General features: G+C 35.1%; 2 protein-coding genes across 9 annotated transcripts in view; one reads left to right on the forward strand and one right to left on the reverse strand.

Moving 5' to 3' along the window:
• Positions 1-1715: 1715 nt before the first annotated feature.
• On the reverse strand, positions 1716-15865 carry LOC108698423. Of its 2 annotated transcripts, none has more exons than XM_041588925.1 (10): positions 15274-15865; positions 13178-13231; positions 11890-11943; positions 10597-10650; positions 9301-9354; positions 7284-7334; positions 7073-7117; positions 4816-4903; positions 3552-3625; positions 1716-2249 (listed from the first exon to the last, which is right to left on the reverse strand). In XM_041588925.1, the coding sequence occupies exons 1-10, from the start codon at positions 15593-15595 to the stop codon at positions 1996-1998; spliced, it is 1050 nt and encodes a 349-aa protein (XP_041444859.1). In that variant the 5' UTR covers positions 15596-15865; the 3' UTR covers positions 1716-1995. The 2 variants fall into 2 exon arrangements, with proteins under 2 accessions (XP_041444859.1, XP_041444862.1); XM_041588928.1 differs by lacking the exon at positions 15274-15865 and adding an exon at positions 14116-14658.
• A 113-nt stretch (positions 15866-15978) lies between these two features.
• Positions 15979-22033, forward strand: part of fip1l1.L (factor interacting with PAPOLA and CPSF1 L homeolog) — a 60348-nt gene continuing 54293 nt past the window's right edge. For 3 of the 7 annotated variants that reach the window (XM_018229846.2, XM_018229864.2, XM_018229888.2), the window contains exons 1-3: positions 15985-16218; positions 20663-20711; positions 21373-21430. In XM_018229846.2, the coding sequence (XP_018085335.1) occupies positions 16041-16218; positions 20663-20711; positions 21373-21430 (285 nt within the window). In that variant the 5' untranslated portion in view covers positions 15985-16040. Of the gene's footprint in view, positions 16219-20662; positions 20712-21372; positions 21431-22033 lie in introns of all 7 variants that reach the window. The other 4 variants (XM_018229873.2, XM_018229883.2, XM_041588911.1 and 1 more) reach the window with 3 other exon arrangements.

Raw genomic sequence — 22033 nt, forward strand, 5'->3', positions numbered from 1 at the left:
TTTTATCTGTCCATATTCTTTTTCTTTTATTTTTCTCCCTATTTTTCTTTTCTCTATTCTGGTTGAATATTTTACCTAAAGCACAATATTGATTTGCTTGTTGTTATTTGTGTATGGATAATGATTGTACCATGATAACTTATACCCCGGGACATCCCGGCAAGTACATTTAAATATTGTCATATGTTTTGAAACACAAATAAAAATATTTGAAAGAGAACTGCTTTGAGATAAGCTATTGTTTCTCCTACTCAGTGTACTGTCAATATGACCCTAGTCAATATGACATTCTCTTTATATTTTATGGTGCTCTCTTCTAGAACTTTCTCCCCTTGCTCACTGCCTGTCACTTGTCTAAAAGCCTGACAAGCAAGTATTATTTAATAAAAAAAAAAAAAGCAATGGAAATATTATCTAAAGAAAATGTTTGTAAACTTTAATGTGACCTAAAAAAGATGGTATAATCCATTTTAAAAAAAATATATAAATATATGTTACACTAGTATATATATATTACTTTTTGTAACATAAAATAAAAGAGATGATATTATCCATTCAAAAGATATAAAAAAAATTTGTGTTTACACTAGAATATATATTACTTTTTTGTAACATAAAATAAAAAAGGTATCATCCAATTAAAAAAATATATGTTTACACTAGAATATATATATATATATATATATTACTTTTTGTAACATAAAATAAAAAAGATGTTTTTTCATTTAAAAAAATATAAATATATATGTGTTTACACTAGAATATGTATTACTTTTTTGTAACATAAAATAAAAAAGGTATCATCCAATTAAAAAAATATATATTTACACTAGAATATATACATATATATATATATATTACTTTTTGCAACATAAAATAAAAAAGATGGTTTTTCATTTTAAAAAAATATAAATATTTATATAGTGTTTTTATAGTTTTTATAGTGTATTTATATAGTATATATAGTGTTTACACTAGAATATTTATTACTTTTTGTAACATAAAATTAAAAAGATGGTATCATCCATTTAAAAACATATAAAAAAATATGTTTACACTAGAATATATATTACTTTTTGTAACATAAAATAAAAAAGATGGGATTGTCCATTTAAAAAATATATTTTTACACTAGAATATGTATTACTCTTTTTAACAAAATAAAAAAGATGGGATCATCCATTTAAAAAATATATTTGTGTTTACACTAGAATATATATTACTTTTTGTAACATAAAATAAAAAAGATGGGATCATCCATTTAAAAAATACAAAAAATGTGCTTATACTAGAATATAGATAACTTTTTGTAACACAAAAAATAAGATGTATCATCCATTTAAAAAATAAAAATATATATATATGTGTTTACACTAGAATATGTATTACTTTTTGTAACATAAAATAAAAAGATGGTATCATCCATTAAAAAAATATAAAATATATATATGTGTTTACACCAGAATATATATTTGGTTATGCAAATTACTTTGGAATCATGCTTTATAATATAAAAGAATAATGTAAAAAAAAGTATATATACATATGCATACACATATAAATAATACAAACAAGTTAGTCAATTTCATTGACTAACTTAAACTGACTTTTAGCTAGCCTTTATTCAGACTGCACTTAAATGGCTAATAGTAATTTAAGCTGTGTTTTTCATTTAGGCCCATGTGTAGGTGCATATAGCATAACCAGCAAACTCATTGATATTTAATACAAATTTATTGATATAAAAAATATATATTTTCTAGTTGCATATGTAGCCTTCTAGATTCTTTGAGCGTTATTAGTGCTTCTGGTTTTTGTAGACATTGAGGTGCATTTTGTTGCTCCTCCCGGCAATCATTTTTGTTGCATTTTTGCAAGTGAATGTCATCATCATGTTCTTGACTTCAAAAATCACCTTTCTTTTGTGACTGAATTTGTGACCCCATGCTGCTTCCATGTTATCAGATTATTTGACTGGACTCAACTATTCTATTGTTATTCACTCAGTTCTGTCTCTTTTTGTTCCCTCTTGCCATGCTTTATCTTTGCTTCTTTTTTGTTATTCTTTTTCTCCTTTGCTTTTTTTAACGTTTTCTTTACTCCATTTAATTTGTCCTGGTGTTCTGATTTTTTGCTGCTTCCTTTTGCTTTTTTCTTTTTGCGGTGTTTCTCTTTCTTTGCAGAGCTTTTCTTTTTGTGTTTACATTCTTTCTTTTTGAGTTTACATTCTTTCTTTTGCACTTCATTTTCTGTAAAACAGAATGGCAGTATTTTAATGAATTATTTCACACAAACATACCATGTGAAACCTCCCGTGTCATGCATTGTGCAAATTATCTTATTTTTATGACTAGTTGACATTACAGTTAGCATTAAGAGATATTATTAAGAGATATTAAATAAAAATGAAAGGTCACTACTATCACTTCCACCCCCCCCCAGCCCATGATTATCATCACTTACATGAGTGCTCCTGTTCTCTGAAAACAGTACCTGTCTGTGATAAACCAAATGGGCTCCATAGGCAATCTGGTCAGCCACCTTGCCCCCACATACTTGCCATTATGACTGGAGCAGGTGGCGAGGGGCGAGAGCATGGACTAGGGGAAGGCAGACAGAAAAGACACATGTCTAGTCCCCCCCCTTCTCTGTTGCACACTAGGCATGTACCTCTTCTGTTTACCCTTGGTTCCCCCTAGTTCCAGCGCTGACTCTAGGAGCACCGTGTAACCATTATAACCATTATTATTAAGTGAAAGGTCAAACTTTGAAGGAAAAAGCCATTTTGTTTTTGGTCTACTATGCATGCACACACTTCCAAACAGGGATCTGTATGCATGATCTGGCATCCCCAGGATGCTCTTTTTTTTCTAATTACCTTATTTTGGTAACTACCACAGTCCAATAATACTTACACCACCTGTTAAATGAGTGGTTTAGGAAGCTGAGTATTACGGAAAGTAGCCGGCAACCAAACTTCCACTTCTCTGGAGTGGCTCATGTCTAAAAGTTGGTGGAGGATGTAGCACTAAAAAGGCTATTTGAAAAAGTGCATTCAAAGAATATTGGGGTGCTGGGGATTGCTAACCTGGTAGCTCTCATCACTCATTTGAAACTTGTTTTCTGTTTAGCTCCCCACAAGAAATGCCCTCTCTTATTACAGTCTTTGCAAAACTTTCCAGACTTTAATAAAACATATTATATGTTTAAGAAAGAAAGGTTATCTAATATATCTCTTGGAGCATTTGAATAACATCTGACTTAGTCCTTGCACTTATGAGGCAGTGTGTACACGGAGTATTGGCTTAAACCATCAAAGGGTTTGGTTTTCTCCATTCTGTATTATGCCTATTCCCCTGTAGGTCTATTATCAGGCCATGTTTTACCTTAAACCAACAGCAACATGCAGGTATTTTACAGTGGCTAATCAAGTGCAGGCTTTTCAAAATCAAAAAATTGCCTCTTGCCTCGTTTGGTTCTTTCATAAAATTTTGTATATATTTTCCTATTTAAACTATCTTGGGTCTCCCAAATTGTTTGAATATATTTACCTTTTATAACTTGAACGCTCTGCAGCTCATTCTCAGATGTTTGTAGGTTTTGTAGGTTTTTATCATCGATATCGCTATAGAGAAAAGTAGAATAGTTTAGATACACACATATTATCCGAAACTAGCTGCATGTAGAAAAGCATTACAGGACACCCTCTGTAGTTTACCTCTAAATCTAAGTTAATCAGAGCCCGGCAATTTGACTGACTGAACTGTACACTAACAACTGAACTCTATGCTCAACAATATTGCCTGTAACATTTAATTAGTGTCCTGAGGTACAGGTATTAAAGGGGTTGTTCGCCTTCAAATTCACTTTTAGTATGATGTAGAGAGTGATATTCTGAGACAATTTCCAAATGGTTTTACTTTTTTATTATTTGTGGTTTTAGCTTTCCAGATTGCTATTTCAGTAATATAGTTGCCAGGGTCCAAATTACCCTAGTAACCATGCATTGAGAGACTAGAACACGAGTAGCAGAGGTCCTGAATACAAATATGAGTAATAAAAAGTAACAATAACAATACATGTTTAGCTTTACTGAGCATTTGTTTTTTTTTTTTACCCCCATCTGAAAGTCGGAAAGAGCCTGAAGAAGAAGGCAAATAATTCCTAAACTATAAAAAAAAGGCAATGGGCCAGTTGAAAAGTTGGTTAGAAAGAGCCAGGCTATAACATACTAAAAGTTAACTTAAAGGTTAATCTCCCCTTTAAATTATATTTTACATCATATTGCAGATTCAGAGTACTTAAAGAGCACCTGATGAATTTCAAGAACTTACCAAACTTTAATGAGGGTGAACCTCCCCTTTAAAGGAGAACTAAACCCTAACGTTAAAAAAAAGCCTACTCTACATAGACCCCCCTCCCTCCACCCTCCCATCTTAGCTGCTACCCAGGGCAAATGCAGTGCAGATTCTGTCCAGTGGAGTTCACGGGCACCATCTTCAGCCACTGCGGTAATCTTCGGAATGACGCCACCATTGCGGCGCATGCACAGTTGGAGCAATTTTCTGTGTTGCCACAACTGCGCATGCAGCGAAACTCAAGAAAATTGCTGAAGCGCCAGTCTCATTGCGAAGATTGCCTAAGCGGCTGAAGATGGCGCCTGTGAACTCCGTTGCTCTGAACTCTAGATACCCAACAATATTGCCTGTATCACTTAATTAGTGTTTTGAGGTACAGGTATTAAAGTATCTCTTACAACACCACATCGTAGACTCAGAGCATTTAAAGAGCACCTGATAAATTTCAAAAACTTACCAAATTTTAATGAAAACTGCGATCAATGCCATTATAAAGACACCTCCAAGTCCAATAGTTGCCCGAATAAATGTTTTGTACTGGATAACTGCAGAAGAATGAAACAGTTCTAATTTGAATACATATTTTGTATATTTGAATACAATATTAATTTTATCATTGTTTCAATTAACAAACCTAAAGCAATTGTTTTGGAATGCAAAATATTAATGGTTCATATAATACCTTTAGTCAACAGAAGGAAAACATTTACTTTCTGGTTAGGGCTGTATTCTGCAAGAATGATACAATTCAAAAGCAGCAGGAAAGGTGTATTGCCAAAATCTTATGTCAGTCAATGAAAAAGCATATGTCTCAGCTTGAGGGAGATACTAACACCAATAAAGATATCCCGCAGACACTCGCAGGATCCCGCAAACAGGCAAAGTAAAAGAACCGTTAATTAGGCATGATATATCTTTTACTGCCTGCCAGAATTCTTTAATGGTGTCAGAATGTGACCAAAATCCATTTTAATGTTTTTCCACTTTATTTTAAGAGTAGTTCATCTTAAAATTAACAATCTTAAAATTAACATTCATCTTAAAATTAACCTGAATTATGTAGTCATTGGTCTTCATCTTTTCTGTTTGAATTTACATTTTTTAACCTACTGTCTGGCCTGGAAATTAAACGGTATACGGATGCTAGGACTTAAAAGGGTTGTTCATGTTAGAGTTATCTTTTAGTATGACATAGAGAGTTATATTCTGAGACAATTTGCAGTTAGTCTTAATTTTTTATTATTTGTGTTATTTAGCTTTTTATTCAGCAGCTCTCCAGTTTGCTATTTCAGCAATCTAGTTGCTAGGGTCCATATCACCCTAGTAACCATGCATTTTGATTTGAATAAGAGACTGAATAGAAAGATGAGTAATAGACAAGAGTTGCAATAAGAATACATTTGTAGCTTTAGAGAGCATTTGATTATTAAATGGGGTCAATGACCCTCATTTGAAAGCTGGAAAGAGTCACAAGAAGAAGGCAAATCATAAAAAATAAATAATGAAGACCAATTGAAAAGTTGCTTAGAATTGACCCGTCTATAACATACTAAGGTAGTTATTTATCAAAGTCCGAATTTATCTCAATATTTTCTGCTACAAACTCCAATCAAATACGCTCATGTTTTTTTATGTTTATTTATTATTACATTTTCTCGAAAATTTGCTTTGCAGTAAAAATAAATCTGAATTTCACAGATTTTTTTCATACGATTTTTTTAGGATTTTCACCCGAAAACTCGGAGAACTTAAGGGTATTGCACGAAACCCAGAGTACATCAAAAAATCACTGGGACTTCTACCATTGACTTATATGCAACCTCAATAGGTCTGAGATGCCGGATTTTCAGATTTGGACTTTTCTATCCTTGGGGTTTAATACATTCCGAAAAATTCGTGATTTTTTAAACAAACAAAAAAAATCACTAATTTTTTGTGATTTTTGCATTCAGAGTTTAGTAAATAACCCTCTTAAAGTAAACTTAAAGATGAACCACCCCTTTAAGTAACCTAACAACCAGGCACAACTTGGGAAGTCAGAATGGGAGGTGAATAGTAGAGGGCTTTAATATTCATATAAATTATATTCAATAAAAATAACAATGGAAAGAAATTCTCACAGTCAATTAGTCCAGTGACTAGTGATGGGCGAATTTATTCGCCAGGCGCCAATTTGCGCGATTCGCCGCCAGCGAATAAATTCACAAAACGCCCGTGAAAATTCGCTGCGCCGTTTTGCGAATTTTTCGCCGTTTTGCGAAATTCTCGAATTTTTCAGCGAAACAGCACAAATTCGCCCATCACTACCAGTGACTACACAACCAGATAGCAATTTCAGTGACAGATGAAAAGGGTGGCAGAATACGAAGACGAATGATTTGCAAAACAGTTACATATATAAGAATATTTAATGCTACAGTTACATATATAACTATATTTAAAATTAAATGTCCACTTTAATAACTATTTTCTATTGTATCCACTCTAAACAGAACGGGGACCCATTTCTGGCTTCTGTGCCATAGGTTTACAATATCAATTTATTGCATTAACATACGTTACAAATGTAACATCAAAATCATTTATGTATGTACCCTATATACATTAAAATTAATTAAAATTACATTTATTAAAATTAATAACAGCCTCATGCTAAATAATTGATCTGTTCTGTTAGGTTAAAGACACAGAGATAAAGGCCACAAAAATCTTACTATCTTCCTCTCTGTTCGTTTGAGTTTCTGGTGTTGGAGTCCAGCCTGTTAACAAAAAAAGCGAGTCTTTAGAAACGTAAAAAAACAATAGAAATTGTAATAAAGCAAGAAAGAGAGAACAATAATTCCACGGTATCCTCACAATACCATCTGTAACAATACTGATGGGACACTGACAGGACTGTGGGCTGTAAATAATAATTTGTCTTACCTGGTGTCGTAGTATGTGATGCTCTTGTTGGTCCCTTGTGATGAATGGAACCTATAAAGAATAATAGTATTAGCAAACTATTCTGTGAACATAAAATAATATATGTGAATAGTAATAATTTAGGATGACAAGTAAAGACATATTAGGGTTCTTTAATGTGCTTGTTTTCCTATAATAATAATCTAATGTAATTTTGTTAAATATATGTATAGTACCGAAAGCTACTTAAAATACAGATAAAGGGATCCTGTCATCGGAAAACATGTTTTTTTCAAAACACATCAGTTAATAGTGCTACTCCAGCAGAATTCTGCACTGAAATCCATTTCTCAAAAGAGCAAACAGATTTTTTTATATTCAATTTTGAAATCTGACATGGGGCTAGACATTTTGTCAATTACCCAGCTGCCCCCAGTCATGTGACTTGTGCCTGCACTTTAGGAGAGAAATGCTTTCTGGCAGGCTGTTGTTTTTCCTTCTCAATGTAACTAAATGTGTCTCAGTGAGACATGGGTTTTTACTATTGAGTGTTGTTCTTAGATCTACCAGGCAGCTGTTATCTTATGTTAGGGAGCTGGTTACCTTCCCATTGTTCTGTTGTTAGGCTGCTGGGGGGAAAGGGAGGGGGTGATATCACTCCAACTTGCAGTACAGCAGTAAAGAGTGATTGAAGTTTATCAGAGCACAAGTCACATGACTTGGGGCAGCTGGCAGTGTCATCGTTTGTAGTGCTTAGACACTCTGTGGCTAAATAATATATTAAAATAATAATATTAGCAGAATAATGATCAAAGAGTATTATAGAAGGGTGTGTATAGAAAATATCTGCATAATAATAATTTCATTTATTAAGGTAGCATGGACCATATTAAGGCTCTTTAGATTGTAATATGTTTGTTTCTCTGTAATATATTCTCTAAAATCAGGGTGCTGGGAATTAGAAAATATCCGCATAAGGAAAATGTAATGTATTAAGGAGGCATGGGCCATATTAACTTTCTTTAGATTGTAATATGTCTCTACTCTAAAATAAATTCTAATTATATCTCTCAGGATGCTGGGAATTGTAGCTCTAAAGATGGAACTTTGATACTGCGCTCAAACTCTGTATCTGTCCTTACTGTTGCTGTATGTGGCCAAATTTTGGCAAATACAGATTAGATTGTTTGGCTGTGGTGGGATGCAAGATAATGTAGGTATAGACCATAATGATGTACAGTCATAAACTGAATAACCCAGCACTAAAAGTATTGAAGTTTTACCATGTTCATGAGTAGAATGGTAAATGATTAGCAACACTCTTTATTTATGATCACTAAGCAGTGTAATCTATTGAGTTTTCGATTATTTTCAGATACATAATATTTGAAATTGTAAAATTAGAATTTTGATAAATTTGCCACCTCGGCTCTGCCACTTCTGGGAAATGCATGAGTTAACATATTTATTTTTTTCATACCTGTTATCCAGATCCAACATTTTGTGGTAGAAAAAATGTTTTTTGGCCATGAGTAATAATTTACATTTCCCACCAAATATCTTCCAAAAATCAAGATAATGTACCTTTAACGATGACCATATTAATGTGGTATTTGTTTTAGTATGCACAAGATTGGAATACGGTATGTTTATTTCTCTATAATAAATTCTCTGAAATCTAATCATCTGAGCACCCCCTTACTAAAATATAAAAGATTCAAAGCTGTTGTAAAAAAAATTAATTAGATCTATTTTTGTGCAAACACACCCTAATTTGACTTTTTTAAATAAATGTGTGTGATCAATTTGGTATTGATAAAGACATTTGTGGCAAGACAGCCTAAGTGTTTTGGATGCTTAGCAACACTTAAAACAAGCTGCACCAGTCTGGATTTTTAGAAGGCCTTGACAATTTCCAAACTCTCCAAACTGTACAGAATGTACCTGATTCTTTAAGTATTGTCATTAGATACAACAACCACACTACAGTAAATACTTCAGACCACATTACCATCTGAAACAGAAAATTGTGGCTTACCTTTGTGTACATTTGTATGAGATTCCTGGACAGTTCCTTTGTGATTAATGGATCCTATAAATAATAATAATAGCACACAATGAATAACAATAAGCATCTAAAAAGAAGAACGTGTTTGGATAATATGTGTATAAGGATGTTTTTTAAGGGTGGCATGTAAATACATATTAATAATGCATTACCATCCAGTCTTCTAGACGGAAAACATACCATAGGTATAATAAAAAGAGTTAGTAATAAAAATATAAGATGTTTGCTGTTGAGCCAGTAAACCATTATGTGACTAGCTTTTTCCCCAGCTTTAAGTGACTAGGGTGTTGCTGCTAGTTAGAAAATCACTGGGCATTGTGATATCATCACTAATACACTCAGCTCTTCATAGAGTCCAGAATTGTTATCATTTGTTTCTTTATAAGACACACTCTAATTGCACTCTTATATTGAATAAAAAATGTGTTCATGTAGGAGTTGATAAGGAAGATTGTGGCAGTAGAACTTTATAAAAGTTATGAAAAATAAACCAGATTGTTATTACATTTATAAGGCATAAAATGATGGCATATAGAGGTCATGTCAATATTGTCCATAAATGTCCATACTACTGAGCATCTACCTGATGTTTAAAAATACATAGAAAATATTTATAATACAGATAGGGTTGTCACCTGGCCAGTATTTTACCAGCATATCTGGTAAAACACCTGCCAAGGCGGGGGCCAGTATTACACATTTACCGGCAATGTAGTTGTATACACACACTTCTCTTGTACAGCAGAATATGTTGGCGCTTTATAAGTATGTCTTAATAATGATAAAGAATGCATTACCGTGTAGTCTCTGAATCGGAAAACATACAGTAGATGCGATCAAAAAAATTTGTAATAAAAATGTAAGATTTTTGCTGACGAGCCAACAAGCCATTTCTGACCTGCTTTCTCTCCAGCTTGAAATGATTAATGTGTGGTTGCTGGTTAGAAAACATGCTGATGTGACATCACTGGGCGTTGTGACATCACTGGACATTGTGACATCGTAATACATTCAGCAATACATTCAGTGCTGTATAGTGTCAATTGTTAGTTACTAAAATTCAGACATTCTAAGTGAACTCATTTTGATTTAAAAAAAAAAAGGAGATGATAAGGAAGATTGTGTCTAGACGGCCTAGAATTAATGGAATCTCCAAACTGTACAGAATGTACCTGATTCTTTAAGTATTGTCATTAGATACAACAACCACACTACAGTAAATACTTCAGACTACATTATCATCTGAAACAGAAAATTGTGGCTTACCTTTGTGTACATTTGTATGAGATTCCTGGACAGTTCCTTTGTGATTTATGGATCCTATAAATAATAATAATAGCACACAATGAATAACAATAAGCATCTAAAAAGAAGAACGTGTTTGGATAATATGTGTATAAGGATGTTTTTTAAGGGTCGCATGTAAATCCATATTAATAATGCATTACCATCCAGTCTTCTAGACGGAAAACATACCATAGGTATAATAAAAAGAGTTAGTAATAAAAATATAAGATGTTTGCTGTTGAGCCAGTAAGCCATTATGTGACTAGCTTTTTCCCCAGCTTAAAGTGACTAGGGTGTTGCTGCTAGTTAGAAAATCACTGGGCATTGTGATATCATCACTAATACACTCAGCTCTTCATAGAGTCCAGAATTGTTATCATTTGTTTCTTTATAAGACACACTCTAATTGCACTCTTATGTTGAATAAAAAATGTGTTCATGTAGGAGTTGATAAGGAAGATTGTGGCAGTAGAACTTTATAAAAGTTATGAAAAATAAACCAGATTGTTATTACATTTATAAGGCATAAAATGATGGCATATAGAGGTCATGTCAATATTGTCCATAAATGTCCATACTACTGAGCATCTACCTGATGTTTAAAAATACATAGAAAATATTTATAATACAGATAGGGTTGTCACCTGGCCAGTATTTTACCAGCATATCTGGTAAAACACCTGCCAAGGCGGGGGCCAGTATTACACATTTACCGGCAATGTAGTTGTATACACACACTTCTCTTGTACAGCAGAATATGTTGGCGCTTTATAAGTATGTCTTAATAATGATAAAGAATGCATTACCGTGTAGTCTCTTAATCGGAAACATACAGTAGATGCGATCAAAAAATTTGTAATAAAAATGTAAGATTTTTGCTGACGAGCCAACAAGCCATTTCTGACCTGCTTTCTCTCCAGCTTGAAATGATTAATGTGTGGTTGCTGGTTAGAAAACATGCTGATGTGACATCACTGGGCGTTGTGACATCACTGGACATTGTGACATCGTAATACATTCAGCAATACATGCAGTGCTGTATAGTGTCAATTGTTAGTTACTAAAATTCAGACATTCTAAGTGAACTCATTTTGATTTAAAAAAAAAAGGAGATGATAAGGAAGATTGTGTCTAGACGGCCTAGAATTAATGGAATCTCCAAACTGCACAGAATGTACCTTATTCTTTAAGTATTGTCATTAGATACAACAACCACACTACAGTAAATACTTCAGACTACATTACCATCTGAAACAGAAAATTGTGGCTTACCTTTGTGTACATTTGTATGAGATTCCTGGACAGTTCCTTTGTGATTTATGGATCCTATAAATAATAATAATAGCACACAATGAATAACAATAAGCATCTAAAAAGAAGAACGTGTTTGGATAATATGTGTATAAGGATGTTTTTTAAGGGTCGCATGTAAATCCATATTAATAATGCATTACCATCCAGTCTTCTAGACGGAAAACATACCATAGGTATAATAAAAAGAGTTAGTAATAAAAATATAAGATGTTTGCTGTTGAGCCAGTAAGCCATTATGTGACTAGCTTTTTCCCCAGCTTTAAGTGACTAGGGTGTTGCTGCTAGTTAGAAAATCACTGGGCATTGTGATATCATCACTAATACACTCAGCTCTTCATAGAGTCCAGAATTGTTATCATTTGTTTCTTTATAAGACACACTCTAATTGCACTCTTATGTTGAATAAAAAATGTGTTCATGTAGGAGTTGATAAGGAAGATTGTGGCAGTAGAACTTTATAAAAGTTATGAAAAATAAACCAGATTGTTATTACATTTATAAGGCATAAAATGATGGCATATAGAGGTCATGTCAATATTGTCCATAAATATCCATACTACTGAGCATCTACCTGATGTTTAAAAATACATAGAAAATATTTATAATACAGATAGGGTTGTCACCTGGCCAGTATTTTATCAGCATATCTGGTAAAACACCTGCCAAGGCGGGGGCCAGTATTACACATTTACCGGCAATATAGTTGTATACACACACTTCTCTTGTACAGCAGAATATGTTGGCGCTTTATAAGTATGTCTTAATAATGATAAAGAATGCATTACCGTGTAGTCTCTTAATTGGAAAACATACAGTAGATGCGATCAAAAAAATTTGTAATAAAAATGTAAGATTTTTGCTGACGAGCCAACAAGCCATTTCTGACCTGCTTTCTCTCCAGCTTGAAATGATTAATGTGTGGTTGCTGGTTAGAAAACATGCTGATGTGACATCACTGGGCATTGTGACATCACTGGACATTGTGACATCGTAATACATTCAGCAATACATTCAGTGCTGTATAGTGTCAATTGTTAGTTACTAAAATTCAGACATTCTAAGTGAACTCATTTTGATTTAAAAAAAAAAAAGGAGATGATAAGGAAGATTGTGTCTAGACGGCCTAGAATTAATGGAATCTCCAAACTGTACAGAATTCTTTAAGTATTGTCATTAGATACAACAACCACACTACAGTAAATGCTTCAAACTACATTACCATCTGAAACAGAAAATTGTGGCTTACCTTTGTGTACATTTGTATGAGATTCCTGGACAGTTCCTTTGTGATTAATGGATCCTATAAATAATAATAATAGCACACAATGAATAACAATAAGCATCTAAAAAGAAGAACGTGTTTGGATAATATGTGTATAAGGATATTTTTTAAGGGTCGCATGTAAATACATATTAATAATGCATTACCATCCAGTCTCCTAGACGGAAAACATACCGTAGGTATAATAAAAAGAGTTAGTAATAAAAATGTAAGATGTTTGCTGTTGAGCCAGTAAGCCATTATGTGACTAGCTTTTTCCACAGCTTTAAATGAATAGTGTGTTGCTGCTAGTTAGAAAATCACTGGGCATTGTGATATCATCACTAATACACTCAGCTCTTCATAGCGTCCAGAATTTTTATAATTTGTTTCTTTATAAGACACTCTAATTGCACTCTTATGTGGAATAAAAAATATGCTCACATAGGAGTTGATAAGGAAGATTGTGGCAGTAGAACTTTATAAAAGTTATGAAAAATAAACCAGATTTTTATCACATTTATAAGGCATAAAATGATGGCATATAGAGGTCATGTCAATATTGTCCATAAATGTCCATACTACTGAGCCATCTACCTGATGTTTAAAAATACATGGAAAATATTTATAATACAGATAACAGGTTTCTGGATAACGAATCCCATACCTATATATAACATCTAGGCTACATCATAAGTTAAAGGATTGTTTGATAGATACAGATCCTATAATAACTGTCCAGAATACTGAGGATCTATCTGATGTTTAAAAGTACATGGAAAATATTGATAAGAAATATAGCATCCTGGCTACAGCAAAAGTTCAAGGATTATTTGATGTACGCACACACTTAACTTGCACAGCGATGTAGAATATGTTGGCGCGCTATAAATATGGCTTAATAAAGATAAGGAATACATTACCTTGTAGTCTCTTAACCGGAAAACATTCAGTAGATGTGATCAAAAGAATTAGTAATAAAAATTTAAGATTTTTGCTGACGATCGAACAAGCCATTTCTGACCTGCTTTCACTCCAGCTTGAAATGACTAATGTGTTGTTGCTGGTTAGACAAACACAGTGATGTCAAATCACCAAGCATTGTGACATCACCAGACCTTTGACAACACTAAGCATTGTGACACCCCTGGGCATTGTGACATCACCAGACCATGTGACATCACTGGGCATTGTGACATCACTGGACATTGTGACACATAGGTAATACATTCAGTGATGTATAGTGTCAATTGTTTGTTACTCAAATTCAGACATTCTAAGTGAACTAATTTTGATTTTAAAAAGGAGATGATAAGGAAGATTGTGACTAGATGGCCTAGAATTAATGGAATCTTAGGCAAGACGAAAAATAAAATTTACAAAAGCTGTGGAAAATAAACCAGGCTGCTAATACTGAAAATATATGGAGGTATAGAGGCCTGTCAAAATAATCCACAATGTCCATACTACTACCACATAAACAAAAATATAGAACATATTAACAATATACAGGTATGGGAGCTGTTATCCAGAATGCTCCAGACCTGGAGTTTTCCAGATAAAGGATCTTACAGTAATTTTGATCTTTATACCTTAAGTCTACTAGAAAATCATGTAAACTTTAAATAACCCAAATAGGCTGGGTAAGCTTCCAATAAGATCTTAATTTGGATCAAGTACAAGGTAGTGTTTTAATTTTACAGAGAAAAAGGAAATTATTTTTTAAAAATTTGGATTATTTGGATAAAGTGGAGTCTATGGGAGACGACCTTTCCATAATTCGGAGCATTCTGGAAAACAGGTTTCTGGATAACGATTCCCATACCTGTATATAACATCTAGGCTACAGCACAAGTTAAAGGATTGTTTGATAGATACAGATCCTATAATAACTATCCAGAATACTGTGGATCTGCCTGTTGTTTAAAAGTACATGGAAAATACTGATAAAAAACAAATATAGCATCCTGGCTACAGCAAAAGTTCGATGTTTGATGTATGCACACACTTAACTTGCACAGCGATGTAGAATATGTTGGCGCGCTATAAATATGGCTTAATAAAGATAAGGAATACATTACCTTGTAGTCTCTTAACCGGAAAACTTTCAGTAGATGTGATCAAAAGAATTAGTAATAAAAATTTAAGATTTTTGCTGACGATCGAACAAGCCATTTCTGACCTGCTTTCACTCCAGCTTGAAATGACTAATGTGTTGTTGGTGGTTAGACAAACACAGTGATGTGAAATCACCAAGCACTGTGACATCACCAGACCTTTGACAACACTAAGCATTGTGACACCACTGGGCATTGTGACATCACCAGACCATGTGACACCACTGGGCATTGTGACACCACTGGGCACTGTGACATCACCAGACCATGTGACACCACTGGGCATTGTGACATCATCACTAACACACTCAGCGCTGTATATAAGCCAGCATTAGAAAATAACATTTATTATTTACATTATGTTTGACATAGAGTTCTTTAATCCATTTGGTACGGGCAAGTGCAGATTAAAATTTGTTAATAAAAAGTAATAAGTATCGCCTTCACTTTTGCCTTAAAGACTTTAATAGTTATTAAGCGTTAATAGGGACGTATATTGGGATCGCGGGCAGCAAAATCGGTTGCTCACAACTTAGCTTCCCACGATGCTAAATATAACTATTAGGAGAGTAACCGCTCGCTAAACATGGCGGGTAAATATGTTTTAAAGCTAGAGGTCACGTGACAGGAGGCGCGCTCTCTCAGTGGTTCCCAGGTACGCCTGAATTACCCAGTTGCTGGCGGAACTCTCGCGAGACTGGAATCTCTCCCCGCTTCCTTCTCGGGAAAAGATGTCTGCTAGCGGAGAGCTGGTTGAGCGGATGGTGGTTTCGTCAGGGACAAGCGGCAGTACCGCCCCTGCTCTCTCCTCACCCGCCACCTCCACAGTCACTACCGCTGTCAGTGCCTCGCCCGGGGCAGCGGATGGAGGAGGCGGTGGTGATGAGGAAGAGGAATGGCTGTACGGGGGTATGGGACTTTCACTTGTGTTTGATATGCCGGGGACAGTAGGCCCACGTGGGAGGTTTAGAGTGTAACTAGAGCTTTTCGATCTGTCACCTCAGGACCTGCTTTAGCCTGGGGGCATTTGCCTTGGTTTATATGTATCACAGCTGCCCTTGTGTTTTACTACTGTATAATAATTGTTAGGCATTCGCTATAGGTCTAACCTGACACTCTCCAGCTGTAGGTCAACTCATTCAACTCAATCCCGGCTGTCTGATTGCTGGGTCTTCTACTTCCGGGTTACATTATACAGGGATCCCCCAGCATTACCTTCATTTCTTACTGGTGCAGTGTGTGGCCTATTTGCCAAAAACAGGTTCGATTGTTTGGCTGTGGTGGGACGCAGGGTCACTTAGGGCAGAGACACTCATGGAGATTTGGGGACATTTAGTTGCCCCGCGACCAATCTCTCCTTCATGTGACTGATCTCTCCAAACTGCCTTCCCGCCGGCTAGGGTTGCCACCTTGCCGGTAAGAATGATGGTTGATCCCAATGTTATTAATAGGGAAAAAAGATAAATAGGAAGGCCGGTATTTTTTTCCAGAAAAGGTGGCAACCCTACCGCCGGCTAGAATCTAAATCGCTGGCGTCTTAGGAAAACGAAACTTAGATTCTAGCCGGCGGGAAGGCAGTTTGGGGATATTAGTCGCCCGAAGAAGAGGCGATTTGTCGCTGGGCAACTAAATGTCCCAGAGGCTTTCCCCGTATTCATTAGTGATTCACAGTGTTATACTGAATAATCCAGCACTAAAACTATTGCAGTTCCATCATGGAAACCCAAACCCCTTCATTTGCATAATGACATCACCAGCAGGGGACAAGAAAGGAAAATCTCGTGATACTTCTAGTGGAGGAGTTTACTAAAACAAGGCATTCTGGGTAGAATACTCGGCAGTGCTTCAATCTGAGCATGCTCCTGAAATTTGCATCTTATAGTCTCTTTTATAGTCACTTTATGGACTCCCTCCGTGAAAGAACCCATTGACAAAGTAAGGGATTTTTTTTAAAACCTGCAGTTTTTTTTCAAAAAACTATATATGCAGTTTGATTAAACATGTTTAGGTTGTACTGGTGGGATTGTTGATTTTGGCTGTGATAGGTGCCCTTTAAACCTACACTCTTCATTTATGATCACTAAGAAGCAAAGTGTTGCTTAAGATAGGCGAGTTTTTAAAGGAAAACTATACTCCCAGAAAGAATATTTTAGCAACAGATCGTTTATGGTATATCATATAAAGTGTCCTATTAAAGAATCTTACCAAACTGGAGTATAGCTATCACTAAATATTGCCCTTTTACATCTTCTCTTCTTGAGCCACTATTTTGTCATGGTCTCTCTTTGCTTCCTTAGAGCTCACTTGACCAGAAATACTGCAGCACTAACTGTGGAAGGAAAAAAGTAAAAGACAAAATTTTGACCATTTATTGGCTCATGTGACCTAAGATGAACATGTACCCTTGGTTTTTTTTGTGTGCATTGTGAATAGTGTGATCCCAGGGGGCGGCCCTTAGTACTTAAAATGGCAATTTTCTATTTAGGATTACCCAATGGCAATACTACAGGTGTGGGAGCCTTTATCCGGAAACCTGTTATCCAGAAATCTCCGAATTACGGAAGGGCCATCTCCCATAGACTCCATTATAATCAAATAATCGATTTTTTAAAAATTGCTTTTCCGTTTTCTTACTAATAATCAAACCGTTCCTTGTACTTGATCCCAACTTAGATATAATTGATCCGTATTTGAAGTAAAATCAGTATAGTGGGTTTATTTAATATTTACACGATTTTCTAGTGGACTTAAGGTATGAAGATCCAAATTACAGAAAGATCCATTATTCAGAAAACCTCAGGTCCCGAGCATTCTAGATAACCATACAACTAAAAAAAAGTATATTTTTTGGAACGTGGTTTATTTAGATCTGGCAGCGTTTTACTTATGAGCTGGTTTAGGCAATATATTTTTAGAGACCTACATTGTTCAGGGGTATAGTTTTCCTGGTTGAGCGTAGAACAGGGATAAGACCCTGTGTTTACTCATGTCCAGTCAAACAGTTACAATGTTTCTGGTTAAGGCCCCTTTGTCAGGTTTTAGTATACAGGATAACTTTGTTGGAGAAGTGGCTGAACCCAATGGAGGAGTCTGCCATTATTAATGCTAAAACTAGAGACAAGCTCCTTTGGCTTCTTCTCCAACAGCTAAGAAGTGCTAGTCCATTATATATGCCATTTGCATGGATATTCATTAAATTAGAAAAAGTGTTATAGCATTATGCCACTTCTGGGAAATGCATCAGTCAACATGGGATGTCTGTCACAATATTGCTTTTCAATCCACTGTCAAATAATGTACTACCCCACTTTTAAAGAGCACAACTGATGACTCATCTGAATACTGGAGAAGGAATATTGGAAACGGAGTATTTTGGATATATTAAAGGGGTGGTCCACCTTTAAGTTAACTTTAGTATGTTATTGAATAGTTAATTCTAAGCAACTTTTCAATTCACCTTTATTTTTTCTTCTTTTATAGTTTAATATATTTGACTGTTTCTTTTGATCCTTTCCAACTTTTAGATGGGGGTCACTGACCCCACTGAAAAATCAAATGCTCTACAAGGCTATAAATGTATTGTTATTGCTATATTTAGTATTCATTTTTCTGTGCAGGCCTCTCCCATTCATATGCCAGTCTCTTATTCAGATCAATTCATGGTTGCTAGGGTATTTTGGATCATAGCACTCAAACTACCAAAATTGCAAACTGGAAAGCTACTGAATAAAAAGTCAAATCACTCAAAAACCACAAATAATAAAACATGAAAACCAATTTCACATTGTTTCAGAATATCACTCTCTACATCATAATAAAAGTTAATTCAAAGGTGAACAACCCCCTTTCCAGCACAGCCCATCCTGTGTTATAAACTTAAAGGGAATATTAACCCCAAAATAAAGTTGTCTAATGAATTGCTCTGTGATACAAAACCACAGGACATTTTTTATTACTGTGAAGTCATTTTGTAAATGTAATCAATGTTGCAGGCAGTATCTATAACTGCTTATAACCCCATTACATGCTTTGCTTGCAGTTATTCACCTTGCCAAATCATCATTCTTTAGTAACTGAACCCAGCACTGTCAGACGCAAATATGTGTGCCTAATTCCAGAGGTTCAAGATTTGTGTCTTACTGCAAATTACCCCTGCTGTTTCATGCAGGATCGTGATGTCTCCTTTAGTGGCTTTCCGGATCCCTAAACTAATCACCTTCTCAAGGCAGGCATTAAAGAAGCATTAACACCAAAAAAAAATGTCTCCTTCAGAAACACTGCTAAATTTAAAATAAATAGGCTGATGTGCAGCCATGAGAGCAGTCATTCATGTTGAAATAGGGCATAAAGGCACAGGTTACAGATAATTTCTGCAGAATACAAATTTCGTTTATGGCTCTCTATAGAAATAATGATCTAAACCTTTCTATTTTTAATAGTATGTTTGTTGCTTGGAAATACATTGTTTGTAGGTGCTTAATCAACAGGTACAAACTTCAGATGTAAAAGATGTCACTTTTTGATGTTAGTGGTCCTTTAATTACAGCCTGTCCTTGTGTCCCAGCACTCTTGGGCTTGATATGCTACATGAAGTACAACATGAACAAGGGTGCAGAGCACTTTATTGCAGGAAGGCAGGTCGGAGTTACCAGTAAGGAGTTTAATGGATGCTTCTGTAAGTTGGAAAAAAGCTCTTGATCACACAGAAAAGGATGTGAAGTGCTGCAAGATGGTGTCTTTCAACCCTGCTGCACAATTGTAATTTTTAAAGCAGGTACACAGTTAAGGATGCTTGTAATAAGGACAAATAGTGCGGAGCAGGGGGTCTTAGTTTGGGTAAAGGGGTTTGTTCACCTTTAATAAGCAGTAGTTTAACACTCGGCATGACATGCTGTGGTTTTGCCCTGGTAAACAGTAACATAAAGGGTTTTCTTTACAGCCAACCTATAGCTGTTTCTGTAGGTTGAACCATATGTTACCATGAAACAGTGACAGAGTTTTGGCTTAATTGTATATCTTTACGCTGTCAAAAATTAACCAATTAAGTATTGCCGACAGTGTTTACCATTTTTTATTCATGGCTGTATTTTAATTCACTACCTAATTTTCCCATCTGGTATCTTTAGCTTGGCTGAGTATGGCTGTTTTTGCTGAAAATTTAAAAGGACATTGTCTGAATGTTAGGGGGCATTAACCCCAGGCATTGGGTTTACTTGACAAGCAGAAAGAGGAGAAAACAATGTTAATGAACTACAAGTCACAACAGGACATTACACATTCTAGAGATAGGTGATATGTCTTGTGCATTATTACAAGAGCAAATACCCAAGGCTTTGTGTTTGTTTTTGTGCAGAAGAAAATGAAGCTGCAGCAGCAGATGATGACGAAGAAGACATAACAAGGTTTGTAGAGTTTAAATTTGCTTTAGTGGAGAGGTTTTTGGATATCTAGGTTTGAGGACTCTGTGCAGTGAAGTTAGGCGATGCCCCTCTTATGCTGACAGCACATGGACCATTGGCTAAACTGCTCTTAGCCTGCATTTTGTTTTTGCAGATTGAGAGAAGCAGATCCGCTCCCTTACACACCTTAGTAAAACTGCAATGACAAGTGCAACTTACACCTCCACAGGTATTTTATGGCCGAGACAAAAGTTGTCAGTGCAGTTTTACTTAGGTGCGTTAGGGAGTGGGTCCTTTTCTCTCAGCTTGCAAAAACAATATGCAGGTTGAGAGCAGCAGAGCAAATGCCTTCGGTTTGTCCTGTAAAAATATGTATACCTGTATATGTACAAATATCATCATAAGAGTCATCATTGTGTGTCCAGGTTGGCATATAACCAGTTACCTCAAACATTACTGCTGCAACATTCCCTCTCAAGGTGATCTTCCACCCCCATCATCTACTTTTGACTGCCCAATGGGTTTACTTGAACAGTGAGAACATTGCTAATTTTCACTTAAGTAATAGACATAAAAGAGGATTGTTGGATCATTGACCTTCTAACAGTTGGTAAGACTTTTTAAAGCCATTTATTTAAGTATTTTATTATTATTTAATTCACAGCTCTCAACCTGTACCTGAAATCGAAGCAGAGACTACTGAGAATGGTGTTGTGAAAACGGTAACATTCCAACTGTTGTTACTATAGAGCAGGGATATTGACCTTGTATTAAGCGCATCTCCCAGAATTATTGACCTGTACTTAATTCTTCTTTTTGTTTTTTTTTTTACTTCTATCGCGCTAACGTTCTGCAGTAGATGAGACAACATTAAAATAATTTATTAAAATTCACATTTAACTTTGTTTTACATGGTACAATAAAGCATTTATTAAACTGGTTTCTACTTTGTTCAGAATTTGTTACATTTCTGTAAATGATCCTTTACTGGGTAGCTGTTGGGTTTACTGGAACTTGCTGACCCCTTTTGTATTATCATGTAATAGCAGATGGGGTCTTTTCTTGAAACAGCATCTGCTGTCTTCCATTACGTTTCATTTTCATGGATAGGGTCATTGACAATGAGGCCATCAAAAAGCCTGCTATTAGTAGTCTAAAACTGCTAATATCTTAAAACCACTTAAAATGAAAATAAATTGCAAAAGTTCTCAGAGCATTACTTAGTAAGTTCATACAGATTCATTTTTAGTTTAGATCCCTTTTAACAGCTTACAAATTATTCTTCACATTAGCAGAATTTGTTCTCCTTTGTATGTGCATATAAC

Source organism: Xenopus laevis, chromosome 1L, assembly GCF_017654675.1.
Source record: "Xenopus laevis strain J_2021 chromosome 1L, Xenopus_laevis_v10.1, whole genome shotgun sequence".
In the NCBI taxonomy this organism is placed as follows: Eukaryota; Metazoa; Chordata; class Amphibia; order Anura; family Pipidae; genus Xenopus; species Xenopus laevis.